This window comes from Odocoileus virginianus, chromosome 20 (genome assembly GCF_023699985.2).
Source record: "Odocoileus virginianus isolate 20LAN1187 ecotype Illinois chromosome 20, Ovbor_1.2, whole genome shotgun sequence".
Classification (NCBI taxonomy): domain Eukaryota; kingdom Metazoa; phylum Chordata; class Mammalia; order Artiodactyla; family Cervidae; genus Odocoileus; species Odocoileus virginianus.
This window is the reverse complement of record NC_069693.1, coordinates 41,513,588-41,541,354: the sequence shown is the minus strand read 5'-3', so window position 1 is coordinate 41,541,354 and position 27,767 is coordinate 41,513,588. Positions and strand designations below refer to the sequence as shown.

The 27,767-nt window shown below is 40.4% G+C and overlaps 1 protein-coding gene across 4 annotated transcripts in view; it reads left to right on the top strand.

Moving 5' to 3' along the window:
- The first annotated feature begins 1,389 nt into the window (after positions 1–1,389).
- The window catches only part of TENT4B (terminal nucleotidyltransferase 4B), a 69,164-nt gene continuing 42,786 nt past the window's right edge, over positions 1,390–27,767 (top strand). For all 4 annotated transcript variants that reach the window (XM_070451333.1, XM_070451334.1, XM_020909982.2 and 1 more), the window contains exon 1: positions 1,390–2,009. In XM_070451333.1, the coding sequence (XP_070307434.1) occupies positions 1,438–2,009 (572 nt within the window). In that variant the 5' untranslated portion in view covers positions 1,390–1,437. The remainder of the gene's footprint in view (positions 2,010–27,767) is intronic.

Below are 27,767 nucleotides of genomic sequence, written 5' to 3'. Positions count from 1 at the left end.
AAAACAGGCCAAAATCGGGCGTTAGGGACTCATTCTGGACTTTGGACCAAACTTAGAGGGCACACTTGAAACATGCTCATTTCGTTTCCTTTTTTCTTTTGATGATTTGAAATACTTAAAACCCCCTTTTGCTTGTCTTTCACCGCAGGGATTTGTGGAAAAAATCTGCTGGTGCCAACAATATGGTCCCCAAATTAGGCTTAAAAGGTTTTGGGTTTTCTTTAATTCTGAACCAAGAAGGGTTTTTCATGGTTGCTGATGCACCTTCGGGCACGTGAGGTTTCTTCACACGCTGAGTGGCTTGTGCGTCTGCGTGTGTTTATGTGTGCAAGTCTTTGTAAAGTGGGTTGGGGTGTGTGACGGTGGTTTTGAGCCCATGGCTTACGTCCTCTACGAAGAAGCGCGTCCAGCCCTGTAGGTGGGAGCAGGTTTATCCAGTCTCGGGGTCGCGTGGGGAAACCCTCCACCAAGTCCTGCGGCTCCCAGCCCTGGCCAGGGTGCGGCAGGGAGGGCGCTGGGGGCAACCGGGTGGCCAAGCAACAGAGGAACCAGCGCAGCCTGCGTCTGGGCAGGGTCCCGGGCACGTGCTCTGCTGGAAAGAGGGACTCACTTTCCGCCTCTGGAACGGTGCTTAGAGCGGAGATCTATCCTGGGAGGGGTTAGAGAAGCCCGAGGGTCCGGGCGCTGCAGCCTGGGGGAGGGGACAGTGGGCGGGGCGGCACCGCCTACAATCTATTCCCTGCGGAGCTGGCGGCGACCTCCGTCCGGTCTCACCCAGCCTCGGGGGCCAGGAAACTGAGACTGGAGGCGGCACGCGCGTCGGGGGCGCCCTGACGCCCAGGTACGTACGACCCCCACCCCCCGTCCCTAGACGGGGTCGGAACGGTTGGACCGGGCGGTTGCGGCTCCCAGACGCGCCGCACCTCAGCCTCTGTGACGCACGGCGCGGCCTCTGGCGCTGGACTGGCGGCTCGGCCCGGCGGGGGCGGGGCAAGCGCGGGAGGGGGGGCGGGGGGCGGAGCGAGCGGGGCGGAGCCGACGGAGGCCCCGCCCCGGGCCCGGAGGAGCAAGGACGCTACGGAGCAGGCGCGTCCCCCCCCCCCCCCCACCGCCGCCGCTGCCGCTGCCGCGCCGCCGCCGCCGCCGCCGCTCGCCCTTCTCAGGAGCTGCCGCTGCCGCCGCCATTTGCACGGGGACCCCGGTGACAGGGGCTCGGCAGAGGGGCGGAGGGAGGGGGGAGGGCCCGCAGAGCCCCCGAGGGCGGGAGCGACGCCGCCGGCGCCGGCCGGGCTCCTTGCGCGACCGCGCCGCCCGCGGCGGGCCCCAAGCAGCAGCAGCAGCAGCAGCAGCAGCGGCAGCAGCAGCGGCAGCAGCAGCAGCAGCCCGAGGATCGCCTGGTTCCAGCCAGAGCAGCTCGGACCGTCCAACAGTCTGTGGATGCAGATCTGGGAGACCACCCAGGGACTGAGGAACCTCTACTTCAACCACCACTGTCACAGCAGCGGCGGCGCGAGCGGCGGCGGCGGCGGCAGCAGCAGCACGGCCACCGGCGGGAGCGGCAGCAGCACCGGCAGCCCCAGCGGCGCGGCCCCGGCCCCGGCCCCGGCCGGCATGTACCGCTCCGGGGAGCGCCTGCTGGGCGGCCACGCGCAGCCGGCGGAGCAGCGGGACTTCCTGCCCCTGGAGACGACCAACAACAACAACAACCACCACCAGCCCGCGGCCTGGGCCCGTCGAGCCGCCGCGGGCCCCTCGGCGTCCCCGTCCCCCTCGGCGTCCCCGTCCCCGCACTCCTCGACCGCCGTCCCCGCCGCGGAGCCCGCGGACCCAGCCTCGGGCAGCAGCAACAAGAGGAAGCGGGACAACAAGGCTAGCACCTACGGACTCAACTACAGCCTGCTGCAGCCCAGCGGAGGGCGGGCCCCGGGGGGCGGCCGGGCAGACGGCGGCGGGGGCGTGTACAGCGGGACCCCGTGGAAGCGGAGGAACTACAACCAGGGAGTCGTGGGGTGAGTGGTGGCCTTGCGGCCTGGTGGCCTGGCCCTTGCACACGCGCAGCCGGGCACACGCCCACAGAAAGGGGGCTGGGGCGGGGGGAGCCTGGGTGAGGCACCCCCCAACCTCGGCCTGCCTTAGTTACTGGTCCTCAGGGGGCTGATGGCCATCCCTCCTCCGTCCACACCTTCCCCCAACCTTCGTTAGTCCACACCTTTGCCCTCTCCCTCTCAGCTCCACGCCTTTTCTGGACATCCTCTCAACCCTCCACACCCTCCCCTCACCTCCCTTAGTCATTCACAGCCTCCTTCCTAACCGTTCACATCTTCCCTGGACCACTTCCCCCCACCCCCGATCCATCCCACTCTTTCTTCCCATCCCCCCCCCCCCAGTCAAACACACCTTCTCTCTCTTCTCTCTCCAGCCCTCTAGCCCTCCCCACCCTGCCCCCCATCATCACACCCCAAAATGAAGTCGCTTAGCACAGGCAAATCATTCATTCCCTGAGAACATTCCTGTGTTGGTGCCTTTCCACGGTACCGGACCTGGAGGTGCTTTCCTTGCCAAGAATAGAAACATCCAGAAAGCTCCTCCCCCTCCCCCAATCCCAAACAGGAATCGTGGCAGCCCTGAAAGGCTTTGCTGGCTACTGACCCTTTGGCCCATCTCTCTATGTTTTGTTTCTTAGAATTTCCTATGTTAGTGATGCCTTGCTGTGTCGGGAGTGAGGAATGAGGTGACAGTTAAGCTTAGGCTGGTGGAGATGGTGAGCTCTTCTTTTCAGGCGGATGGAACTTTCTAGGAGTTCATGGTCTTTGGCCCCAGTTTCTCGCTGTCAAGTTGTCATCCTGGCAGAGACAGCCAATGCTTTTCATTCTAGGGGGTAACTTTATGCTAATAAGTGAATGTTGCACCACTAATGACTTTCTGTTTAAAGTTCAGCTGTTACAAAATGGAATCTTACCTGACCCCTAGTGAATTGTGTACGTAAGCAGCGACTGGTTCCAGGTAGATTTCCCCTGTGCTGGGATAGATTACGAAGTCTTTTTACAAACATTTTGTAAAATGAAGGTTTTGGACTATGTGTGTGTGTGCGCGTGTGTGTAGCTTGAGTATGGAGAATGAGCTTTAAAATTGCTTTTCACATTTCAGATCCTGTTTTACATCGTGGGTTACAAGTAGGCAAATGAAATCACCATTAATAGTCCCTTGTGGAACCTTTTCTTAGATTCACCCATTCAGATCTGCCCTGCTTTGGCAAGCAGAGAGAGTTCTGTGTACCTTTTTGAAGGTCCGGGTAAAATGAGTTGGTGGGTTCCATCTGCTTCTGGTGGGCTGGTGTCTGCTCTATGCTACTATTACAACTCCCACCCTTTATGGGAAATGCAGTCAAGCGTTTTAAGACTGGCACTGGAGTACATGTCAAACCTGTCCTCACTTTCCATGGGGGAATCATTTTGGGTTGAGTCCTCTATTGCTAAGCTTCAAGGGCGCTCTCCATGGTCATCTTCTTTCAATAAAAGACTCATGGTTCCATCCTGATAGCATTTCTAAGATGAAGCATAAACCTGTGGTTTGATGACAGGCAAATTGATATTGAGGGATTCTGATAGTTTCATTTCACAGGAAAAAGCTCCAGTTAAGTCATCACTGCCAGTTAAAACCTCCAAGTTCCCTAATTTAGTTTTACTGAAGCATCTGCATATGTATGTAGCAAAGGTGTATTCTACATCCAAAATGCTGGCTGCCTCTCTTTTTGATAGCTTAGAAATTCCTTTTTACTTGCTAATTTAATGTTGAGGATACTGTAAAAGGCTCACATTTGAATTTAGGTAGAAGCAAGATACTCTTAGTCCTGGATTCAAATACTATATTGTCCTCAAAGGGATTAAGGAGAGGAATTTCCATTTCTAGAGTAATTGCTGTTTAAACACAGATTGTAAACCTATCTTAAAACTGATTATCGATTCATCATTCTTTTGCCGCCTCCTTTAGAAGATGTCAGCAGTTAAATTTTTTAAATTTTATTAAGTGGGACCTAAGTGTTTTGTAAAGAGTGTCCCAGTGCTTAAAAATTCTTTTTGTGATTTATGGATCCTTATTTCTTAACTTTTAGGAAAGTCTTGCTGTTTTTAATACAGGTATTTAAAACTGAATTCAGAATGCACCTCAGTGTTGTGCTATTCCGAGATTAAGTATAGTAGAACTATTGTGAGTTCTTGGGGTGTGACTGACATTTAGCTAATAGGTTAAAAAATTGTTGTGGTTCTTGGCCTCTAAACTGGCATGACTGTCCGGGTAGGGAGAGGAAGAAAAAGCACTTGAACAGTGGGCTGGAACCCTGGGGCAACTGGATACACACTGTGTCTCACATCTGTGATCTGTCTGTGTTCTGTTTTGCCACAGCAGGTTGACTTACTCCCTGAACACTCCAAGATACAGTTCAGAATCCTGAGTTCATTGCTTATGTTCTTGATTTTTTTTTGTACTTTCTCTAAAACCTTGTAGCGCTTGTTTCATGCTTTTGGTATAGTTTGCTTATGTTTAATTTTCCTTTTACGTATATGTTTTCTCTTATCCACTAGGTCACTAGTTAAGATGAAACTTCTTTCTTCCTTTCTTTTTTTAGTTGAGGTAAGATGGAAATTTCTTAAATGTAGAGTAAGAGGTTTGCATAGCATCCTGAGGTCCTCATAGTCCTCTTTCAAAAGGACTCCTCTTATCTGAGCTTACCATCTCAGCCTTTGCCAGGTATTGCTGATCCAGGGAGTTTGTTTGCTTTCCTTTTTTTCTTTATAAAGTTGCTTTCACTTATTCTACTTTTGGGGATTCATTCCCTTCCGACACTGGCTATGGTGTAGGAAGAAGTCCACCTGCTTCTGGTTGTTCATGAAAATGAGCTTTAAGCTCTTTTCAAAGATTTAATTGTTGCTCATCATGGAAAAAGGAGAGAAGACAAAAAGTAGCAAACATAGGAAACTTTTGGAGATTCAGAGTCCTTGGTCCTGAGCCCAGGTGTACAGAAGCTTCCTTTAGAAGGTGCTTGGTGCTCGTTCAAGCTCATGAGGATAGGTTTATGTTGGCTACGTGGCCAGAGCTGTAGATACTTTCCCAAGGCTTGGATGACTTGTTCAAAATAATGTTTTGGAGTATGATTTTGACAGTGTGACATCAAGAAGTCTCTGCTGGGAAACTTGGGTTTAAGGAATAATTTCTTGAACTGGAATGATGGGGATGGAAATGGGAAAGAATGAATGTGAGAGATACTACAAGGTAAGAATGGAAAAGATTCTAACTCCCTTCATGGATTTAAATCCATGTTATTAATAACAGCTTTGAATTTGAGTGACTGGGGAAATGTTAATGTTACTGTTGAACATAAGGATTAAGACCATTGGTTTAGAGCAAAAGGTACGGTGATGTTTAGATGGAACTGTCTAGCAAGGGGGATGAAATTTGGGGGCTGAGATATAGTTGTTTTCACTGCAGTGGGGCAGTGTCCTTCCTTGTGAATGTTGTACAGCGTAGCACAGTTAAGTCCAAGATGCTGACACCGTTCTTCAGCACTGACCTTATGGCCTCTTTCTATTTCTACACAATATGATCAGTGGGATTGATGTTAGTGCTGGCTCCAAAGTGATTGGGCAGATTAACATGAAAGAATTTAGAGGCCTTAGTCCAAGGACTTGTTCTTAGTATAATTTGGTGGTGCTAGTGGTAAAGAACTAGCCTACCAACGCAAGAGACATAAGAGATGCTCGAGCCCTGGGTCGGGAAGATCTGATGGAGAAGGAAATGGCAACCCACTCCAGTATTCTTGGCTGGAGAACCCCATGGACAGAGGAGCCTGATGGGCTATGGTCCATAGGGTCGCAAAGAGTCGGACACAACTGAAGCGACTTAGCACATAATTTCTGTGTATTTGCATATGTAGCCCACAGGAATTCTTTAGTGCGCTAGAACCTTCAGCTTATTGAATTTTTCTGTATTTGGGTGCTGAAGTGTGCTTTCAAGAAGACATTAGGTTTTCTGCATTGTAGATTCTACACTAACAATGTAATTCGTATTTGAGAATCTCACATCTGGTATACTGTGTACAACTAAGCTGCTTCCATGCCACAACTTATCTGTCTAAAATCTGTGACGATGAACAGTGTCACCCTGTCAGAATCATTGGCATTTTAGCCTGTGGAATTTTTCTTCAGTACCCTTAAGTTTTTAGGTGTTGAAAGGCAAAAGGGAACAGTGACTGGAGCTTTCTGGAGTCTACCCTGGGTTCACACACACCAAAGGTTTAGCTTCTTTTGGAAATGAAGCATAAGAAAGGGATACCAGGAAAGTCTAAGGTGGGGAGGAGGTGGGCGAGTGTGTTACAGCAGTCCGGTCCTGCTGTGATAGATGGCCTTACATCACAACTTCTTCCATGAAACCCCTACTAGTAAATCCTAGTGTTAGGAGTCCACAAGGTCCATGGGAAGAAAATATACGGACTCCCTTGCTGATACTGAACTGATCAGATAGTTGTGGTTAGGTATTCTTATATCTGTTGAAGCTGAGAAAAATTTAAGGCACTTTTCTGGGGAAAGTAGAAAAGCAAGGTGTTGTGTGATTTTACTGAACTTTCTACTTTTCCTTTAGAATAAAATTTAGTGGAGAAAACTGTTTCAGGGTCACACCCACTGCACTGAAGACTGTTAATCATTTATGCACACATAGGTATGGAGTAGTGTTGAAGGGGCTGTAGGCCAGAGAGGATGCTCATTGGAGAATTAGGGTCCAGCTCCCAGCAGCTGACTGAGGCTCCTGTTTTGACCCTTTCCTGCAGAGCTGGCTGAATAGCTCAGCCTGCTTCAGGAATTCAGAGGACGGCCAATAGAATGTTCTTTGTAACCCTCAGAATATTTGTTAGGGACTCAGTTGCTGCAGAACACCAAAAAGACTTGCAATTCATTTTTACTATTTTTTGACATGACACAAAATCATTTTTTTCTAAGAGTATTTGTTGATGTTGAGGATGCCCTCAAGTTAGACTTTTCATTAATTTGAACCCAAACAGCAGCTGTTAATTTACTCCATCCTGTAAGTTACTTGATGATATTAGAGACTTCTGTTTACTTAAGGGCTTTGGGTCATGTTGAAGTTAGAGTTAAAAGATTTGGGGAGAAAACTGAATGTGGAGATGTTTTTGTTGTGTACTGGCTTCTTAATCACTTGAACAGTGTCAGAGGGTGAAAAAAAATCTTGCCATGTGCATAAGAGATTTCATGTAGTATCTGGTAACTGATCTCTGGAATTGTAGCTCAAGTCATGCTTTCTGCTAAAATAGTTTGAATAGTATGCAGAAACCTATGTTTTCAAATTAGTTGCTGTATTAAAAATGTTCTATTCTGTAAAAATGCTCATGGAGCGTTTTTACCATGTTCCATATACTAACATCTACTATGTTAAGCCTTTTGTATTTGTTATATTTTTCTCATGCATTAGCCCCATCTAATTTGTTTTAAACTTTTTATTTTGAAATATAGATTCCCAGAAAGTGGCAGAAAATAATACAGAAAGATCCCATGTTCCCTTCACCTAGTTTCATGCAGTGATCACATCTTACATAACTATTGTTTAATCTCAAAACCAGGAAATTGACATTGTTATAATCCGTAGCATTATTCAGATTTCACCAGTCCTGTGTACACTCATTTGTGTAGTGTGTGTATGTTTAGTTCTGTGCAGTATTACATGTGTAGATTTGTGTGACCACCACCACAGTCAAGATACAGAACTATACCATCACCTCATGCTATCCCTTTATTTTCCTGCACACATCCCCTCATTTCTGACCTCTAGCTACTAATCTGTTCTCCATATTTACATTTTTTTCATTTTGAAAATGTTGTATAAATGGAATCATATAGTAGTTTGACTTGTTTTCATTTACCATAATTCCTTGAGTTCTATCCAGAATTTTGTATGTCTTAATAGTTCCTTCCAGGTCTTGGTTGCACATGCTGGATCTCTAGTTGTGGCATGTGAGATCCAGTTTCCCAACCAGGAATCAAACGCAGGCCTCCTGCACTGGGAGCCACTGGACCACCAGGAAAGTCCAGTAGTTCCTTCCTTTTTAGTGCCGGGTAGTGTTCCAGAGGGCTTCCCTGGTGGCTCAGTGGTTAAGAATCCACCTGCAGTGTAGCAGCCACAGGAGACGTGGGTTCGATCCCTGGGTTGGCAAGATCCTCTGGAGGAGGGCGTGGCAATCCACTCCAGTATTCTTGTCTGGATCCCATGGACAGAGAAGCCTGGAGGGCTACAGACCATGGGGTCGCAAAGAGTTGGACACGACTGAAGGGACTTAGTGCGCATGCGTAGTGTTCCAAAATTTGGAGGTACCACAGTTTAATGATGGAAGGACATTCCAGAAGAGTTTGTATATAGTTTTTGGCTTTTGCAAACAAAACTGTTTCATGAAGTACACATTTTTATGTAAATATAAGTTTTCATTTTGGAGGCATAAATGCCCAAAAGTGCTGGGTCATTTGGTAAGCACATATTTTGAAAGAAATGGGTAAACTGTTTTCTAGAGTCACTGTATCAGATTACATTCCTGCCAGCAATGTATGTGTGATCTGGTTTCTCTGCATCCTTGCCAGCATTTGGTATTATCACTTTTTTATTTTAGCTGAGTAGCAGTAGTTTATTATGCTTTTATCCTAATAACCTTCTCATGAATAACTCCACCTAATTTTAACTTTAATTTTTATTTTAAAAACTTCTTGGCAGTATTGAGAACATCTGCAGTTAAAAATCTAAGTAAAATTGACTTAAAGGGGCCTTATTTTTCGATTTGCTTTGATTTTAGCAATATCACTTGAACTCTCTTATCTTTGAATTACTTTGCAGTGTTTCCTTTACATGTTTCTTCTTGGAAACTGGAATGAAAGTAGAGTTTTATTTAACTAAAAACATATAAAAGAGTAACTTCAGAGTTGATTTCAAAATATAGAGTCCTTCTTTTCATATGTTTTGAGTAAACTTTATCTTCTCTTGGCTTGGCTGTATTTTGGGGGAGTAAACCCTGTGCTTAGTGGTGACTTTTTTTTGTTGATGGTGGTAGTAACAATATTTTTATATCCGAACAATGCCTTCAGACTGTGTAGAATAAATATTTTCTCTTCTCACCTCTGCTAAAATAAACTGTGTTTCATCGGAACCATTTTCTGGCCTGAGAATTGGGACCTGGTCTTTAATTTTTCGTTAGCAATCCCTTGGAGTCACTGTTTCGATTTTGTCAAAATAACATAACTTTTAGCACAGTCACGTTTGTATTATAAGTTAAATTTATTATATTGTAAATTTCTGCCAAAGCAAGAGTAAGGATGACTTGGGATTGTGGAGTTATCGTCTAGTAATTTGGATTTGGGCTTCCCTTGGGGCTTAGCTGGTAAAGAATCTACCTGCAATGTGGGAGACCTGGGTTCAATCCCTGGGCTGGGAAGATCCACTGGAGAAGGGAAAGGCTACACTCCAGTATTCTGGAGTATATTCCAATATACTCCAGTATTCTGGCCTGGAGAATTCCATAGACCTTATAGTACATGGGGTTGCAAAGAGTCAGACACAACTGAGCGACTTTCACTTTCACTTTCACTTTGGATTTACTGAAGTGTTAGGCCTGTGATGAGGTTTTAAATTTGATGTCTTTATTCTTTTATTCACCCTTTGTTTTCTTCTCTGTTTGAGGTGTTAATCCCCACTGTTTGTTAGGATACTTGTTTTTAAAACCAATATATATTTATTTGTTACTTAATAAGTGCTAACTGTCAAAAAAATCAAAAAATACAGCTAAACCAAATGAAGAAAACATAGCCCCTCTAGTACTACTACCAGCACATAACTACTGTTAGCACATTTTTAGACTTTTTAATGTATGTATACATATATTTCACTTTTTCTGTCATTATGGACTCCACTATGGATATGCTTGAATTTTTTTTTCCCCCTATTTAAGGAAAATTTTTTTTTAAATAACAGAAATGTATTCTCTTGCAGTCTGGAGGCCAGAAGTTAGAACTGGTTTCTAAGATTGTTTTCTACTTTGGGAGAAGGACATCAGACTAGTGTGGGTATACTTTTTTTTTTTTAAGACTTAAAATTTTTAAAAATTTATTTATGTTTGGTTGCCCAGGGTCTTCGCTGCTGCGCACAGGCTTTGCGGCGAGCAGGGATTGCTCTTCACTGAGTGCCCGGGCTTCCCATTACCGTGCTTCTCTTGTTGCGGAGCACAGGCTCTGCCACACGGGCTTCCGTAGTTGCGGTACTCGCGCTGAGTACTTGTGGCTTGCCGTCCTTGGAGTGTGGGCTTCAGTAGTTGTGGTGAACGAGATTTGTTGCTCCCGGGCACGTGGGATCTTCCTGAACCAGGGATCAAGCCTGTGTCCCCTACACTGGCAGGTGGATTTCCATCCACTGTACCACCAGAGAAGTCCTATGGGCATCCTTTTTTGTGTTAAAAAAATTTATTAATGTAACAAACATCTTGCATATGAAATACATTTCTACAGCATTTTTAAATACCTCATTACCTTTAGTGTGACTCCGTGTACCTACTGTGTGTGGACGTGATATTCCCTTGTTTGAATGCACCTTAATTTATTTCACCTCTCCCCAGGTGAACATTTAGTTTGTTTTTCCAGTCTTTTGTTTTTTTATAAAAGATGTGTTTTTAGCTAACCCTTTGCCCCAGAGAGGATTTTTTATTTTTCTACTTATTTTTATTTAGATAAAATTCATATGCTATCATATTTGTCCTTTTAAAATGTACAATCCAATGGTTTTTAGAATATTACAGGATTGTGTAATTATCACAGCTATCTAATTCCAGAACATTTTCATTACCAAAGAAAGAAACCCTGTACCCATCATTGCTCTCCACTCTTCCCTTCTCCTTCAGATCCTGGGAGCCTCAGACAGACTTTCTGTCCCTGTGGATTTATGATTCTGGACATTTCATAAGCATGGGATCCTGTAATATGTGGCCTTTTGTGTCTGCTTCTTTTCGCTTAGCGTGTTTTCAGTGTTTATTCATGTTGTAACATGTATCAGTCCTTCATTTCTTTTATGCCTAAATATCCCAGTGTATGACTATACCACATTTTCTTTATCTGTTTATTAGCTGGTGGACATAAATATCCCAGTGTATGAATATACCACATTTTCTTTATCTGTTTATTAGCTGGTGGACATTTGGTTTGTTTTCATCTTTTGGCTATTATAAATAGTGAACATGCATGTACAGAATCTTTTGTGGATATGTGTTTTCATTTTTCTTGGGTAAGTGCCAAGTAGTAGAATTGCTGGATTATATAAAGTGGCTATAGTATTTTTCATTCTCACCACCAGCAGTGACTGAGGATTTCTAGTTTCTCCATGTTCTTGTCAACACTTTGGATTATCTGTCTTTTTGATTATAGCCATCCTCGTGAGTGTGAAGTGGTATCTCATTGTGTTTTTGATTGCATTTCCCTAATGACTAAAGAAATTGTTGAGCATCTTTGCATGCGCTGGTAGGCTGCATGTATGTCTTCTTTGAAGAATTGTCTATTCAGGTTGCTTGCCCGTTTTTTCTTTTTTATAGCGGATTGTCCTTTTACTGTTTATTGTAAGAGTTCCTTATGTATTCTGGATTATAGACCCTTATCAGATAGGTGATTGGTACATACTTTCCCCCATTCTGTGGATTGTCTTTATACTTTCTTGATATTATCCTTTCAAGCAAAAGTTTTGTTATTTCTATTTTATAAATTCCAATTTGTCCATTATTTTTTTTTTTTCTGTTGTTTGTGCTTTATGTGTCATGTCTAAGAAACCATTGCCTTATCCAAGATCACAAAAATCTACCCTTATTTTATCTTTTAAGAGTTTTACAGTTTTAGCTCTTATATTTAGGTATCTGATCCATTTTGAATTAACTTTTATATATGGTGTGAGGTAGACGTCCAACTTCCTTCTTTTGCCTGTGGATATCAGGTTGTCTCAGCACCATTTGTTAAAGATTGTTCTTTCCCCTGAATTGTCTTGCCACATGGTTATTTCTTGAGGATAAAGTTTTAGATTGGAGAATGTTTATATCTTTTAAGGCTTTTGTCACATTTTCCTGTGGAAGATCAAGTCAGTTTACCCTAATGTCAGTAGTATGCACGAGTCCAAATTTTCCCTAAATCTCTACCAGTGCTGCGTATTACAAATAAAAACAAATACCAGTACAAAATAAAAGAGTTTCTTGCCAATTTTATAGGTAACAAATAGTATCTTACTGATTTCATTTCTGTATGTCTTCACATTACTTGCCTGTGTATTTTTCTTTTCAATTTCTTATTTTCCTTGTCTGTCTTTCTCTTGGAAGTGTTTGTCTTATTAATTTGTAAGAGCCCTTGATCTGTCCTATTACAAATGTATGTAATTTGAAATTCTGATCTTATGATTTATAGTTTTTATTAGAATATAACTTACATAGAATAAAATTCACGCATTTAAATTGTACAAGTAGATGACTTTTGGAAATATATACAGTTGTGTAACCATAACAGTCAGTAAGTAGGAAGAAGATATAAAATATTTCCATCACTCAAAAGGTACCCTCATGCCAATTCAGTCATTCCCTTTCTCCCCATCCTTTGCCCTAAGCATCCACTTTTGCCTTTTCTGGGATTTCAATTAAATGGAATTAAATATATTACATATAGTATATAATCTTTTGCACCTGACTTCTTTCTCTTACCATGATGTTTTGGAGATTCATCCATATTGTGTGTAGTATTGTTGTTTGTTAGTTTTGAATGCCAAGTAGCATTCCATTGTATGGATCTATCACAGTATGTTCATCTGTTCTTTATGACCTGTAGATTTTGCAAACACACCCACTCTTTTTGGTTCTATATCACTTACTATTTTGTGACTCATCTCTGAACAGACCAGAATGAGCCACAGATTTTTTGGTTGGAAAATCAACTGCTATATGCAAGCCACTGTGCTAGGCTTTTTGTGGGAAGTAAAGACAAAAAACATTCTCTGCCTTCTAGGAAATTACGGGCTGGTTGGATAAACTATTAATAAATAATGTGGAGAGGTTGCTTTTGACTAGTGAGATAAGGCAAACTTTGAGAAGAGTGGAGATTTTTGCTGTTTTGAAACATTGGTTAGGTTGTGGAGGATTGGAAAGGACAAATTGATTGTATGAGTTTCATATGATAAACCCTACAGAGATAGGTTGGATATACAGTTGTCCCTGGATTCCATGAGCCCCCGTCGATACTAAAATATGAAATGTGCAATCCCTTATGAAAAAATAGTGTAGTGCGGTGAATACAGTTGGCCCTGTCTGTCCGTGGGGTTTGCATCTGCAGAATCAACCGACTTCAACTGAAATTTTGATCCATGGATACGGAGGACCAACTGTGTGGTCTTTAGCATAATTGAGATAGATGGGGAGCAGGATCTACTATGATGGTTGACCTTTCTCAGGAATTGTAAGATCTGAAGTTACTTCATTTCTTTAAACCTTTTTATTATGGAAAATTACAAACAGTATGGAGTTAGACAGAAGAGATAATGAACTTCCATGTATTCATCATGAAACTTTGATAGTCATCAACCCATGACCAAACTCATTTCACCTGCATGCCAATCCATTTCCATCCCACTTTATTTTGAAGCAAATCCCAAGTGTCACATCATTTTACATAAATGTATCTATATGTGTCTCTAGATAAGGAGTTTAAAAGAAACCATTGTCATAATACCATTATTACACCTGAACGAACAGATTACAGTAACTGCTTAGAAAGTGAAGGTGGAAGTCACTCAGTCATGTAGCCGTTCCCTTCTCCAGGGGGTCTTCCCGACCCAGGGATGGAACCCAGGTCTCCCACAATGCAGGCAGATTCTTTACCAGCTGAGCCACAAGGGAAGCCCAGATAACTCCTTAATTGCATCATATATCCAATGTTTATATTTCCTCTCCCATAATTATTTTTTTAACAGTTTGTTCAAATCAGAATCCAGATGAGTTTCTTGCATTGCTATTGGTTGAAATGCCTTTTAAGTCTTCTAATCAACAGCTTCTCTGTCATCTGTTTTCCCTCCTATTAATTTATTTGTCGAAGAAACTGGGTTGTTTTTCCTATAGACTTTTCTACTTTCTGAGTTTTGCTATTAATAATTGCATTCCTGTGGTGTCAATTTAATATGTTCCATTGTCCCCCTGTTTTTTCTCTAAGTTTGTAATTAGATCTAGAGTCTTGTTTAGATTTTTTTGTTGTTTGCAAGAATGCTTCATAAACAGTGGTGTGTACTTTCCCCAGGAGAGACATAGTGTCTGAATGTCTTTTTTTTGTAATATTAGTAGCCATTAATGATCATTGTTTATATGTATTAGTGCATTATTAGGGTTGTAAACATTTTGATATTCTTATTGTCTTGATCTTTTCTCAGTTATTAGCTGGAGCACTCGTAAAAGGAGAAACTTTTCCTTCTCAGCCATTTGGCTGTCTTGAAGGTACAATTCTCATAGGGAAAACAGGGTTAAGAGTGGGAAAGCATAAGTTTTTAACTAGCTCTCTTAATGAGCTGTCATCCCTCAGGAAAGAGAAGCAAGGTGGGTTGCAGGAAGCTGAAGTGGGCTTTGGACCAATGCTGGTGTGTGGGAAAGACAGTCGTGAGCTGTCCTTGGCCTTTGGGCGGCGGCTGGGACCGTCAGGGGACCCCTTGGCCCATAGCCACACGTGACCTTTGCTTTCAGCTTGTGGTAGCTGAAGAAAACCACGATGGATGTAGTGGCCTGTGAGCCTCTGCTCAGGAGGCAGAATTCTCACAGCCTTACCTCAACAACCAGGAGTAGTAGTACATTTGTTTTTTCCTTTAAATTAAACTTGGATTATGTTTCTTCATCTTGTGCTAATACTCTTTAGCCTTAGGCTAATAATGTAACCCATACAGCATATAACAGGAAGGATTCCTGCTGAGTAAATCTTTAACACTTTACCTCCAATCAAATACTTTTTTAAAAGCATCTATTTGCATATTAAAAACCATGTAGCAAGCTTGTAAAGGAAGACTCCAAGAAGATGACCTGAACTGAGCCTCTAGGTCATGGTTTGGCTTCAGCTTCCTTAGGAGTTTGTGGTCACCCCTTCTGGAGAGTCGGTAGGCAGGGAAACTGTAAGACCTGGCAAAGTGGAGATGTTCATGGATGTTTCTCTTCTGAAGTACTCATCTTCTGTCTTTCCTCCCCAAGAGCTGGTGTGTGTGTTTTATTTGTATCTGTGTGTCTGTATCTGTATGTGTGTGTGATTTTTTTCTTGAGCAGTTTTATGTTTATGGAAAAATTGAACAGAAATTACAGAATTCTCATACTCCCTCACTTCCCCACCCCCACCCCAGTTTCCCTTTAATTAACATACTGTATTTGTAACACTCGATGGGTCATATATTGATGCAGTATGATTAATTAAAGTCCATCATGTAATTGGGATTAACTCTTTGTATTGTACATTCTGTGGGTTTGGCAAATGTGTATGATGACGTGTTTCCATCATCCACAGAATGATATCCCACAGGATAGTGTTATTAGCAAACTGCCCCATGTTCTTCCCATTCATCCTTTTCTCCCCCGAGCCTCTGGCGACCACTGATCTTTTCGCTGTCTCCTTAGTTTTGTCCTTTTCAGAATGTTACATAGTTGGAGTCATACAATAGGTGATCATTTCAGATTGTTTACTTTCACTTAGCAGCATGAGTTTGAGGTTCCTCTGTATCTTTTCCTGACCTGCTAGCTCGTTTTTTTTTTTGGTTGAATAGTACTCCGTTGTGTGGATGTGCCACAGCTTATTTTTCCAGTTACCTGTTGAAGGATATCTTGATTATTCCAGGTTTTGGCTGTTATGAATAAAGCTGAATGCAGGTTTTTGTGTGAATATCAATTTTCAGCTACTTTGGGCTAGTACCAAGGAGTGTGAAATTCCTGAATGGATGCTAAGAGTTTATTTAGTTTTATAAGAAACTTCCAAACTGTCTTCCAAAGTGGCCACACTATTTTGTATTCCCACCAGCAATGAACGTGAATTCTTGTTGCTCCACATCCTCTTCAGCATTTGATGTTGTCATTGTTTTAGATTTTGGCCATTCTAATAGATGTGTAGTGATATCTTATTGTTTTAATTTGCAGTTCCCTAATCATATATGATGTCAGGTATCTTTTCATATACTTATTTGTCATCTGTATTTTCTTTGGTGTGGTGTCTCCTCAGCTTTTTTGCTTTTTTAAGAAATTGAAGTATAGTTGACTTACAATATTGTATTAATTTCAGATGTACAGCAAATAATTTGATATGGATTATAGTCCATGTTTTGCTCATTTTTAAATTGACTTATTTATTGTTGAGTTTTAAATATTTTGGATACCAGTCCAAAATATTTACGTATTTATTAAATACGTGTTTTTTGTAAAATATTTTTCCTAATCTTTGGCTTGCTTTTTCATTCTTTTGATAATGCCTTTTGCAGAGAAGAGGTTTTTACTTTTGTGAAGCCCAGTTATAGCAATTTTCTTTCATATATTGTGTTTTTGGTATTGTGTCTGAAAAGTTATGCCAAACTCAAGGTCACCTAAATTTTTTTCTATGCTATCTTCAAGGAATTTATAGTTTTGTGTTTTACATTTAGGTATATGAGCCATTTTTTAGTTGATATTTTGAAAGATAGACCATCTGTGTCTAGATTCATTGTTTTGCATGTGAGTATCCAGTTGTTCAGCACTGTTTTCTAAGAAGACTGTCCTTGCTCCTTTGAATTGCCTTTGTTCATTTGTCGAAGATCAGTGGACTGTGTTTTGTGTAGGTATATTGCTGGGCCCTCTCTTCTGTTCCATGTCTAATCTTTCCCCAGTACCACACAGTCATGATTGCTTTAGCATCATTGTGAAGTCTTGAAGTCAGGTAATGTCATTCCTCTGACTTTATTCTTCTCTTTCTGCATTATTTTCACTATTCTGGATCTTTTGCTTTTCCATATATATTTTAGAATTAGTTTGTCGTTATGCACAAAGTGTCTTGCTGGAATTTAGATTGGGATTTCATTGAATCTATAGATCAAGTTGTGAAGAAATGAAATAGCCCTCTATTTCTTTAGGTCTTTGATTTCTTCCATCAGGGTTTTCTTTCGTGAACTTATGTTGTTAGATTTATGCCTAAGTGTTTCTGTTTGGGTTTTCTGCTAATGTGTATGGTAATTGCATTTTAAATTTTAAATTTCCATTGTTTGTTGCTTGTATTTAATATAGCAATTGACTTTTTAAATAACTTTGTATTCTGTAACCTTACTAGAATGGTTTACTAGTCCCGGGAATTTTTTTGTTGTTTCTTTGGGATTTTTTACATAGATAATCATGTCAGTAGCAAACAAAAGCAGTTTTGTTCTTTCTTTTCAGTACATATACTTTTATTTCTTTGTTAGTCTTATTGTGCTAGGAGTTCCAATTTGATGTAGATTAGGAGTGGTGAGAGTGGACATCTTGCCTTATTCCTAATCTTAGTGGGAAAACATCTAATTTCTCATCGTTACATAGCTGTAAGATTTTTGTAATATATTCTCTATCAAGTTGAGGAACTTCCCTTCTATTTCTGGTTTGCTGAATGTTACTTTTTTTCTTTCCTTTTTTTTTTGGCCACTCTATGAGGCATGCAGAATCTCATTAGATTAGTACAAAAGTAATTGCGGTTTCGGACTGTCCATTTTAAATGACTGTGTTATAACTAGGCTCAAACACATCTTATTAATCAAAATAGGAACCATTACAATCAGCACATTTTTGCCACTGAGAAAGAAGTTTGTTTATTCCTATAGTGTAGAAATCCGTGCTTCAGGATTTGATGAACTCTTGGAGAGCATTTTCTGCCTCCTGCTGGTTGTGGAACATTTTGCCTGCAACAAGTTGTCGAGAGGATTGAAGTATTATCCATTGGCAAGAGGTCAGGTGAATAAGGCGGGTGAGGCAAGACTGCATAGCCCAGTTCGTTCAACTTTTGAAGCGTTGGTTGTGCAACATGCAGACAGGAGTTGTGGAGAAGAACTGGGCCCTTTCTGTTGACCAATGCCTGCTGTAATCCTTGCAGTTTTCAGTGCATCTCGTCGATTTGCTGAGCATACTTGTCGGACGGCGTGGTTTTGCCAGGATTCAGAAAGCTGTAGTGAATCAGACCGGCAGCAGACCACTAAACAGTGACCACGGCCCTTTTTCTCGTGCAGGTTTGACCTTGGCAACTGCTTGGTGCTTCTCAGTCCAGCCACTGAGCTGGTTGTCACTGGTTATCGTATAAAACTCTTTGTCACACGTCACAATCCGATTGAGAAATGGTTCGTTGTTGTGTAGAATAAATAAGATGACACTTCAAAACAACAATTTTTTTGATTTTCAGTCAGCTCATGAGGCACCCACTTACCAAGCTTTTTCACCTTTCACCAGTGTATTTCAAATGCCAAGTGGCCATAGAATAGTCAATGTTGTGATCTTTGGCAACTTCTGTAGTTGAAGAGGATCAGCTTCAATCATGGTTCTCAGTTGTCAACTTCCAGTGGTCGGACATTACCATCCTCATCTTCAAGGCTCTTGTCTTCTTTGCAAAACTTCTTGAACCACTACTACTCTGTACGTTTGCTAGCATTTCATGAGCCAAATGTGTGGTTGATGTTCCGAGTTGTCTCCGCTGCTTTATGACCCATTTTGAACTCGAATAAAAAGATCTCTTGAGTTTGCTTTGTCTAATATCATTTTCATAGTCTAAAATAAAAAATAAAACAGCAAGTGTCACTAGCAAAAAACACAAAGGGAGAAATGTGCATTAAAATGATGTATAATGTAACCACATTTATTTAATAATGTATTCCAATGTCAAAGAACAAAATTCAGCAGTGCAAAAACCGCTATTACTTTTGCACCAACCTAATAGTTCCCTAACGAGAAAGCATGGAGTTCTAACCACTGGACTGCCAGGGAATTCCCTTGCTGAACGTTTTTGATTGGGTGTTAGATTTTTTCCAAATGCTTTTTCTGTCAATTTAATATGATTATCGGATTTTTCTTCTTTAGTCTGTCGATGTGATGTAAATTTATTTTTGAATGGTGACTCAGTCTTGGATACCTGGAATAAATCCCAGTTGGTCATGGTGTATAATTCTTTTTGTACATTGTTGGATTTGATTTACTCATATTTTGCTCATATTTTTACTTCTGTGTTCAGGAGAGATACTGGTCTGTAGTTGTTTTGTTCTTAAGGGTCCTTGGTTTGAGGATTAGGCTGATGGTCTCAGAGAATGAGGTAGAAACGTTCCTCTGCTTCTGTTTTCTGGAAGAGATTGTGGAGAATTGAGATAATTTCTTCTTCAGTCTTCGGTAGATTTCTCTAGTGAACCCGTCTGGGGTTGGTGCTTTTTAAGAGGGTTGTTAATTATTTAATAGATACAGGCCTATTCGGATTGTTGTTCTTGCATAAATTCTGGTAGATTGCCTCTTTCAAGGAATTGGTCAATTTTACCTAGACCAAAATTTATCAAATTTGTGGATTCATAATGTTCCCTTTTTGTCCTTTTAATATCCATAGGATTAGTAGTGATGACCCTTCTTTCATTTCTGATATCAGTAGTTAGTGTCATCTGTTTTTTTTCTCAGTTTGGCTAGAGGCTTATCCATTTCATTGATGTTTTGAAAGAGTCAACTTTTGTTTCATTGATTTTTCTCTATATGCTTCTGTTTTTCTCTGATTTCTGCTCAAATTTTATTTTTTTATCCTTACTTTGAACATAATTTGTTCATCTCTTTCAGTTTCCTGATGTAGAAATGTAGATAATTGATTTTTAGATCTCTTCTTTTCTCATATTTGCTTTTAGTGCAAATACGTGCTGTAAATTTATGAATTTTCCTCTGTGTTCTGCTTTCCCTGTACAACACAAGTTTTGATAAGTTGTATTTCCGTTTTCATTTAGTTTGGATAATCTCTTGAGACTTCTTCTTTGACTCAAATTTTATTTAATTTTCCAAGTATTTAATCTCCAAGTTTTGTATTTTTAATCTCCAGACTGTATTTTGGGATTTTCCCACTGTTGAATCCCACTGTTGTATGAGACTTCAAAGTAACATACAGTTAAAAAAATCAGAATGAAACAACCCAAGTGTTCATTGATGGATGATGTAGTAGACACACAGTGGAATGTCATTCAGCTTTATGAAGAAAGGAGATTCCAACACATGCTGTGACATGGATGAAACTTAAGGATGTGCTAAGTGGAAAAAAGCCCGTCACAGAGGACAGATATTGAATGATTCTACTTCTGTGAGATATGTAGGGGAGCAGTTAAAATTCATAGAGACAAAAAGCAAAACAGGGATCGCTAGGGGCTTAAGAATGGGGGAGAAGAGGATGGGGAGTTAGTGTTTAGTGAGTGCAGTTTCATTTTGGGAAGATTAAAATGTTCTGGAATGAAGTTTCAGGTATGCAATATAAACAAGTTCTGAAGCTCTATACAGCATAGTGGCTATAACGAATAATAATCTATTGTGTATTATGATTTGCTAAGAGAGTATATCTTTTTTTTACATATTCTTACAACACATTAAAAAATTAAAAGGGACAGGAAGAAACTTTTGGAAGGTGTTGGATATGTTTCTGGCCTTGTTAGTTGGTGATAGTTTTACAAGTGTAATATACATTAAATATTTTATGTGTCAATCATACTTCAATAAAGTAGTTTTTTAAAAAAGTTCTGTAGATAACTAGTGGTGATAGTTACACAAGATGTGTATATCTTAATATTATAGAAATGCACACTTAAAATGATTAAAATGGTAAATTTTAATGTATGTTTTACCACAGCTTTTGAAACTGGAAAAAAAAATTTAAATCAGAACATTGACAAAGAAAAGATTAAAGAGTTATTTTTAAAATTTCTTTATTCCAAATGTTTGTATTTGAGACTTTTTTGTATTATGACTAGTTTAATTTTCATTTGTGATTGATTTGATAGAATCTAATTATGTTCACTAAGGAATTCTTATGATGTCATGAGGAATAGAACTTTTATGTAGATTAACACAGAATTGTGTATATGATGAACTGATATTCTCAGAAGAAATTCATGCATTTATTTAAGGACACTCTGCTTATGGACTGGACTGATCTGTAGCCACATGGTAGAATCATCATAGAGTTTGAGATCAGAGGCTCTTCAGAGGTAATTTATTCCAGTCCAGTCCTTTTAAAAATCAATAATTTGAACCTCAGAGAGGTTAAAGGACTTAACCAAGTTTCAAAATAAAATTGGGGGTTTGATGTTTCACCTCTTCCTCTGGCTGCCGTTGTGTTTCCTGCAGCCCGTGCAGATAATGGTATTCTGCTTAATGAGCTTGGTAAGAGCAGTTATCCTAAACCAGTTACTTCAACACAGAGTTCTCAGTCAGAGGAAGTTTAAAAAAAAAATTAAAAAAAAATTTTAATGACTGGAACCCACTCCTCAGAGATTCCGACAGAATAGGTCTGCAGAGGGTAATGGGGGCTTCCCTGGTAAACAGTCCACCTGCCAGTGCAGAAGATGCAATAGATGCAGGTTCGATCCCTGGGTAGGAAGATACCCTGGAGTAGGGAATGGTGACCCATTCCAGTTTTCTTGCCTGGAAAGTTCCATGGACAGAGGAGTCTGGCAGGCTACAGTCCATGGAGTTGGCAAAGAGTTGGACACGAATGAGCACACACAGGGGGTAATAATGGCTGTCATGTCATATTTAAAAAATAATAATCATATTCATGATGATGCATGCTCATCCATGTAGCATGGATTGAAAAGAACTGCTTCAAAGGATTTTTTTAAAGCATGGTTCTCAAACCTGTCCAATGGTCAGAATCCCCTGGGGAGCTCGGAACTCTCAGACCCCACTGCTGTTAGAAGCATTCCTAGTTGGAGGTGGGAGATGAGATGCTTGAAGTTCTTCACGGTTACACTCTAAATGGAATGGCTTTTGCCTTCCCACTAACTTTTCTGTATTGTTTAAAACCAGACCAAGTGAATGAAAGGACTTCAAAAATAGCTCATGTGGGCAACAGACATCATCTTAATGAGGTGAAATTTGGCTAAGGCTTTGTAACACTTGTTTTTTGGATGTAAAGTAAAAATGCTTATTAAGGAATTTGAGATTATTAAGAGTTTAAAAAAATTTGATCTTGTACTTAAAGTGCTTTTCCCCTTTTTTCTGAGAGAATGGTGTCTGGGTTTGTTTTTAAGGAAGAGTATTTATTGTTGGAGAGTCAGGTGCTTTTTTGTATTTAAATGTGAAGATGGAGCACCTTCAATGCACTTTTTTAGTTTAGAATCAAACTATCTGTGTTCATATAGATTTGAATTCCCTTAATGAAATGGCTGATAAATCATGTACAATTTATGACCCAGGGATTTTTGTTAAACTATAATTATGTAATAAGTAAGGCCCAAATTTTTTCTCCTTGTAAAAGCTCAAAATGTTACAGAAAAGTCAGGAGTGTGGCCACCATTCTTTTTCTTTTCTTAGCCGCATCTTCTCCGTTGGAGGTAGTGACTGTTTCCAGTGTCCTATGCATCCTCCCAGAACTTTTCCTACCAGATAGACTGGCCAAAGGGAAAAAAAATACTATTTTGTAAATTTTTCTTTTTACCACATATCTTGGAAATTTTTTCATGTCAGTTCATGTGCTGTGTAGAATTCTGTATAGTTCAGTTCAGTCCCTCAGTCATGTCCAGCTCTTTGTGACCCCATGGAGTGCAGCCTGCCAGGCTTCCCTGTCCATCACCAACTACCAGAACTTGCTCAGACCTGTCTGTTGAGTTGATGATGTCATCCAGCCATCTCATCCTCTGTCATCCCCTTCTCCTGCCTACAGATCTTTCCCAGCCTTAGGTTCTTTTCCAATGAGTCAGTTCTTCGCATCAGGTGGTCAAAATATTGGAGCTTCAGGATCAGTCCTTCCAATGAATGTTCAGGACTGATTTCCTTTAGGATTGACTGGTTTGATCTCCTTGCAGTCCAGGGGACTCTTCAAGAGTCTTCTCCAACACCACAGTTCAAAAGTATCAATTCTAAAAAAAGAAAGAAAGAAAAAAGAAACAAACAAACAAAAAAACAGAAGTATCACTTCTTCAGTGCTCAGCTTTCTTTGTTTTTCAACTGTATAGTTGTACCATAATTTTTAAAGCCATTTTCCCTATTGGTGATCACAGATGTTTCCACTGTTTCCTTTCCCAGTGCTGCAGTGGACGTTCTTGTGGATGCCTCTGTGTATAAATGTGCTGTGATTGCTGGGGCAAAATGCTAAATTGTCCTCCTGCCAGGCCATGCTGCAGAGGTGTTGGATTGAGAAAGAGGCTCAGGAGAATTTTGAATTCTTTGAGTTTGCAGATATTTGAGTTGAAGACACAAGTGTAGCAGAACATATTCTTTTTTTGTTGTTTACAATTGTCAAAAAGATGAGGAGTGTCTGGGGTTTTCTGTGCAGACCCTGAGCGTCTGCACGCCTGGTGTCAGTGTGCTGACTGCTGACTTGGAAACAGTTGGGAAAAAATGCTGAATTAGGTTAGCGATGTGAAGATGATTAACAGATAATGGTAGCCAGAATAATTGTGTTAAAACAGCAAGAAATATCAAGAGAATTTGATGAGTTCTGCGTTTTCTTTGGTGCTTGCCTTTCACAATAGTGTTAGAAACTTTAGGTTGTTTAATAATTTTTCTTGTGTATTTGATTCACTTGACTATGAAATAACAAATATGCCATTTCAAAGAAGTTCTTCATTAAAAAGTATCAACTATGTATTAGTCCCCATTAAACTCTTTATTTGTGTCATTGAATCTTTTAAGATTCATTTAAAACATACTATTTTCTCCTACTTGAAAGGTCTTATTGCTTCTCCTAGTTTACATTTTGCCTGGTCTTTTCCATGTATTTACATAGTCTACAATGTAGGGTTTTTTTTTTTTTTTTTTTTTGAAAAGGTAGAACATATTTTCGTAGGTGATTCTACTAAGGTTTACTTAAGCGCTCCCCTATTGTTAGACATCTAAGTTGCTTTTTATTTTCTGTTGTGAATAAAGTGTGAGAAATATAAGTGTTGTTTACTTTTTCAGCTAGCTTCTCCATCTGTGTTCCTCAAAATAAAATTGCTGGATTTCTCATTATGTATTGCCAGAAAGGCTGTGAGGGTTAACAGGGAATGAGGGAAACTGTTACCATTTCTCTAAAGGCTCCCAGGCTTCTTTCCCCGTCCCCTCTCCCCCCACCAGTGAATTAGGCTTTATCAGTTTACTTATTTTTGTCTTAAAATAGTGGGTTTGAGATTTTTTTGCCCCATGGGTTTGTTGGTATATGTGTTTGTGTTTTGAAGTATGTGCAAATGTGTTAGGTATATTTTTATTCTGCTTTGAAGTTTCACTAGTGTGTTAATGTTCTAATTTTTCTTACTCGTTTCATTTTCTTATCTGCAAGTAAGGTAATAGTGAACTTGGCACCATTGAGTTAGAACACTGGCAGTTTGTCCTTGGCCATAAGATCATATGCCCCAGGATCAGAGGTAAGACGAAGGATTCAGCAGTTCTAGAAATGGGTGGTTGTATCTTCCTATGGAAAAGAATGCCAAAGAGCTATTCAGGTTTCTGTAACTCTCCATAAAGTGAGACAGGGCTCCCTAAGCAATGGTAAATTTACAGACATAAACTATGTGCTCGTTGGTAGGAAGTTAATGGTGAAAGGGGGTTTTGTATTTGCCTCTCTGCGGATGCTTGAAGATTATCCTATGAAACCAGCCGTGCCCAGGAGGGAGCAGAGTCAGGCAGGCACAGATTCATGGACTCTCTAAGGACAGGTGGGAAAGCTGTTGAGACTCTCAGATTAGACTGATTCTGCATTAAAAGTTCTGAATGTCTTAGATACATGTGGACCCTGGGATTTCTAGGCCTCTTTGGTGATCTTAATATTTTCGGAATTTCAAAAAAGGTGACAATTTACCTGTTACTTTGGTCCACATGCTAAGTAAAATGTCAAGTTGTTTTGTTTTGGGTTTATGTTAGGTCATTTATTACCTGGATATACACGTCTACTTTTCATTGACGTACAGACTCTTAATTTTGCTTTGCGGTAACATACAAGTTAAGGCAGAATCTTTTTAGGGCTGAAATGGCAGCATGTCCTTTCTGTTTTTCCCCTAAACCATCTCACTGAGATATGTACAGTTCAGATAGTTTCTCGTATATTCACAGAGTTGTACAGCTATCATCATCAGAAGAAATTTTAAAACATTGTCATCATCCCCAGAACAAACCTCTTATCCACTTCCAGTTACTTTCCATCTCTACAGATTTGCTTATTTTGTACATTTCATAGAAATGGAATTGTATAACGTAGGTGTCCTTTTGCATGTGCCTTTTTTCACTCAGCATGTTTTTAGGTTCATCCATGTTGTAGCATGTTGTCATTTCTTTATGTGGCCGGTGATATTTCAGCGTGTCCACATTTTGTTTGTCCATTCATTAATTGGCGGAACTTGGATAGTTCCCACTTTCTGGCTATTGTGAATGACACTGCTGTGAACAGTTTTTGTGTGGGCATACACTTTAGTTCTCCGGACAGATGCCTCAGAGTGTTCCCACTGTTGGTTCTTAGTGTCGTTTTGAGCCTGCTGTACTTTTACATCTCCCATACTTAACATGGAAATAGTGTTTTAGCTAAAAGAAAAGAAAGATCTAATCGTGTGTGTGTGAGAGAGAGAAAGAGGAAGTGACTGTGGATGGCGCTAGGGTTGTTTCCACCCTGACCTTATTTGTATGGTTTTGCTATAACTGGCAAAGTCGCAAAGCTCCAAGTTGCAGTTGCTGCTAAGTTCTGGCTTACTTGGGAATTTTTGTCTTTTATTGACAGTTTTTAGTTACCTGTAGTAAGTAATTATGAACCAATCTTAACTGTAATACTTAGCCTGGTATGATTTTCATTGTACGTTGGTAGAAATGCTGCAGTTTTTACATAAATTCTAATGGGAATTAGTGTTTCTTTAACTTGTGATTTGGGAAGCAAGCAAAATTATAGCAACAATTATGGTCTTGATGTAAGAGATAGATAAGTTTGGCTAGTGGATGCTGATCGACATTCACTGCTTGATGACTGCTGCTTGCTGGCAGCTTAGAGCTGTGGGGTGAGGGTGAAGCAGGAAGTAGAAGGTGTTCCTGATGGTAAGCTGAGCAGCTTGGCCTGTGTCTGGGCTGTCTGCTCATGTATTGTGTAGACTGGCTAAAAGAAGTTTCAATTCCTTACTGTGTAAACTTTTATTTCTTAGTCATTTCAAGTTTTTATTATTATTTCAAACATGTGGAGAGGATATAGAGTATCAACAAACCCCTTAGTATCCATCACCTGGATAGAATAAATTGACTTTTTCTTCCCTCCCCACTTCCTTCCCTTTTTTTCTTTTTCTTTTTTTCTTAAGGAGTACAACTTTTCAGATGTACTTGAACAGCTGTTTGGCCTACTCTCCTCTTTACCTCCCTCCTTTCCCAGAGGCAACCATCCTTGCAAGGCAGATGTTTTTATGCTTCTATGTTTACATCCATTGCAATATATACCATTGGTGTCTATATTTTTAAACATTACATAAATGGTTTAAATTTTAATTCTACCTCTCTAGCAGTATTTCTCAAGATGGTCATAAAATACTTTTGATGGATAGCCAGTGTTAGCTTTAAGTTTTTCTTACTGTGATAAAATATACATAATGTAAAAATTTACCATTTTTAAGTATACATTCCAGTGGCATTAAGTACATTTACATCGTTGAGCAACCATTACCACTATCAGTTTCCACAGTTTTTCATCATTCCAAACAGAAACCATCTACCCATTCCCTGGTGGCTCAGATGATAAAGAATCTGCCTGCAATGCAGGAGACCTGGATTCGATCCCTGGGTCGGGAAGATCTCCTGGAGAAGGGAATGGCAACCCACTCTGGTATTCTTGCCTGGAGAATTCCATGGACAGAGGGCCTGGTGAGCTACAGTCCATGGAGTCGCAAAGAGTCAGACACGACTGAGCGACTAACGCTTTATGCATGACCCATCCCCTCCTGCCCTCCAGTCCCTGGTAATTAACCTCTATTCTACTTTCCCTCTGAATTTGCCTGTTCTAGGTACCTTATATAAATGGAAACATACAATATTTGTCCTTTTGTGTCTGGTGTATTTATTTCACTCAGCATAACATTTTTAGCATGCATGTTATAGCATGTATCAGAATATCCTTCGTTTTTAACAGTGACTTAATATTCCACTGTATGATTAATTACACTTCATTTTGTTTACCCATTCATCTGTTGTTGGACATTTGGATTGTTTCCACCTTGTGGCTATTGTGAATAATGCTATGAACATTGGTGTATAAGTATCTTGAGTTTCTGTTTTCATTTCTTTGGGTTTATACCTAGGAATGGAATTGCTGAATCATATGGCAGTTCTGCTTTTTGAGGAACTGCCAAACTTTTCCATTTCAGCTAACCATTTTATATACTTGCCAGCAGTGCAGGAAGGTTCTGATTTTTCTACCTCCTCACTAACACTTGTTAATTTCTTTTTCTTTGATAATAGCCATGGTACTGGATTGAAATAATCTGGTGGTATTGATTTGCATTTCTCTAATGACTGATGATGTTGAGTATCTTTTTGTGTGCTTATTGGT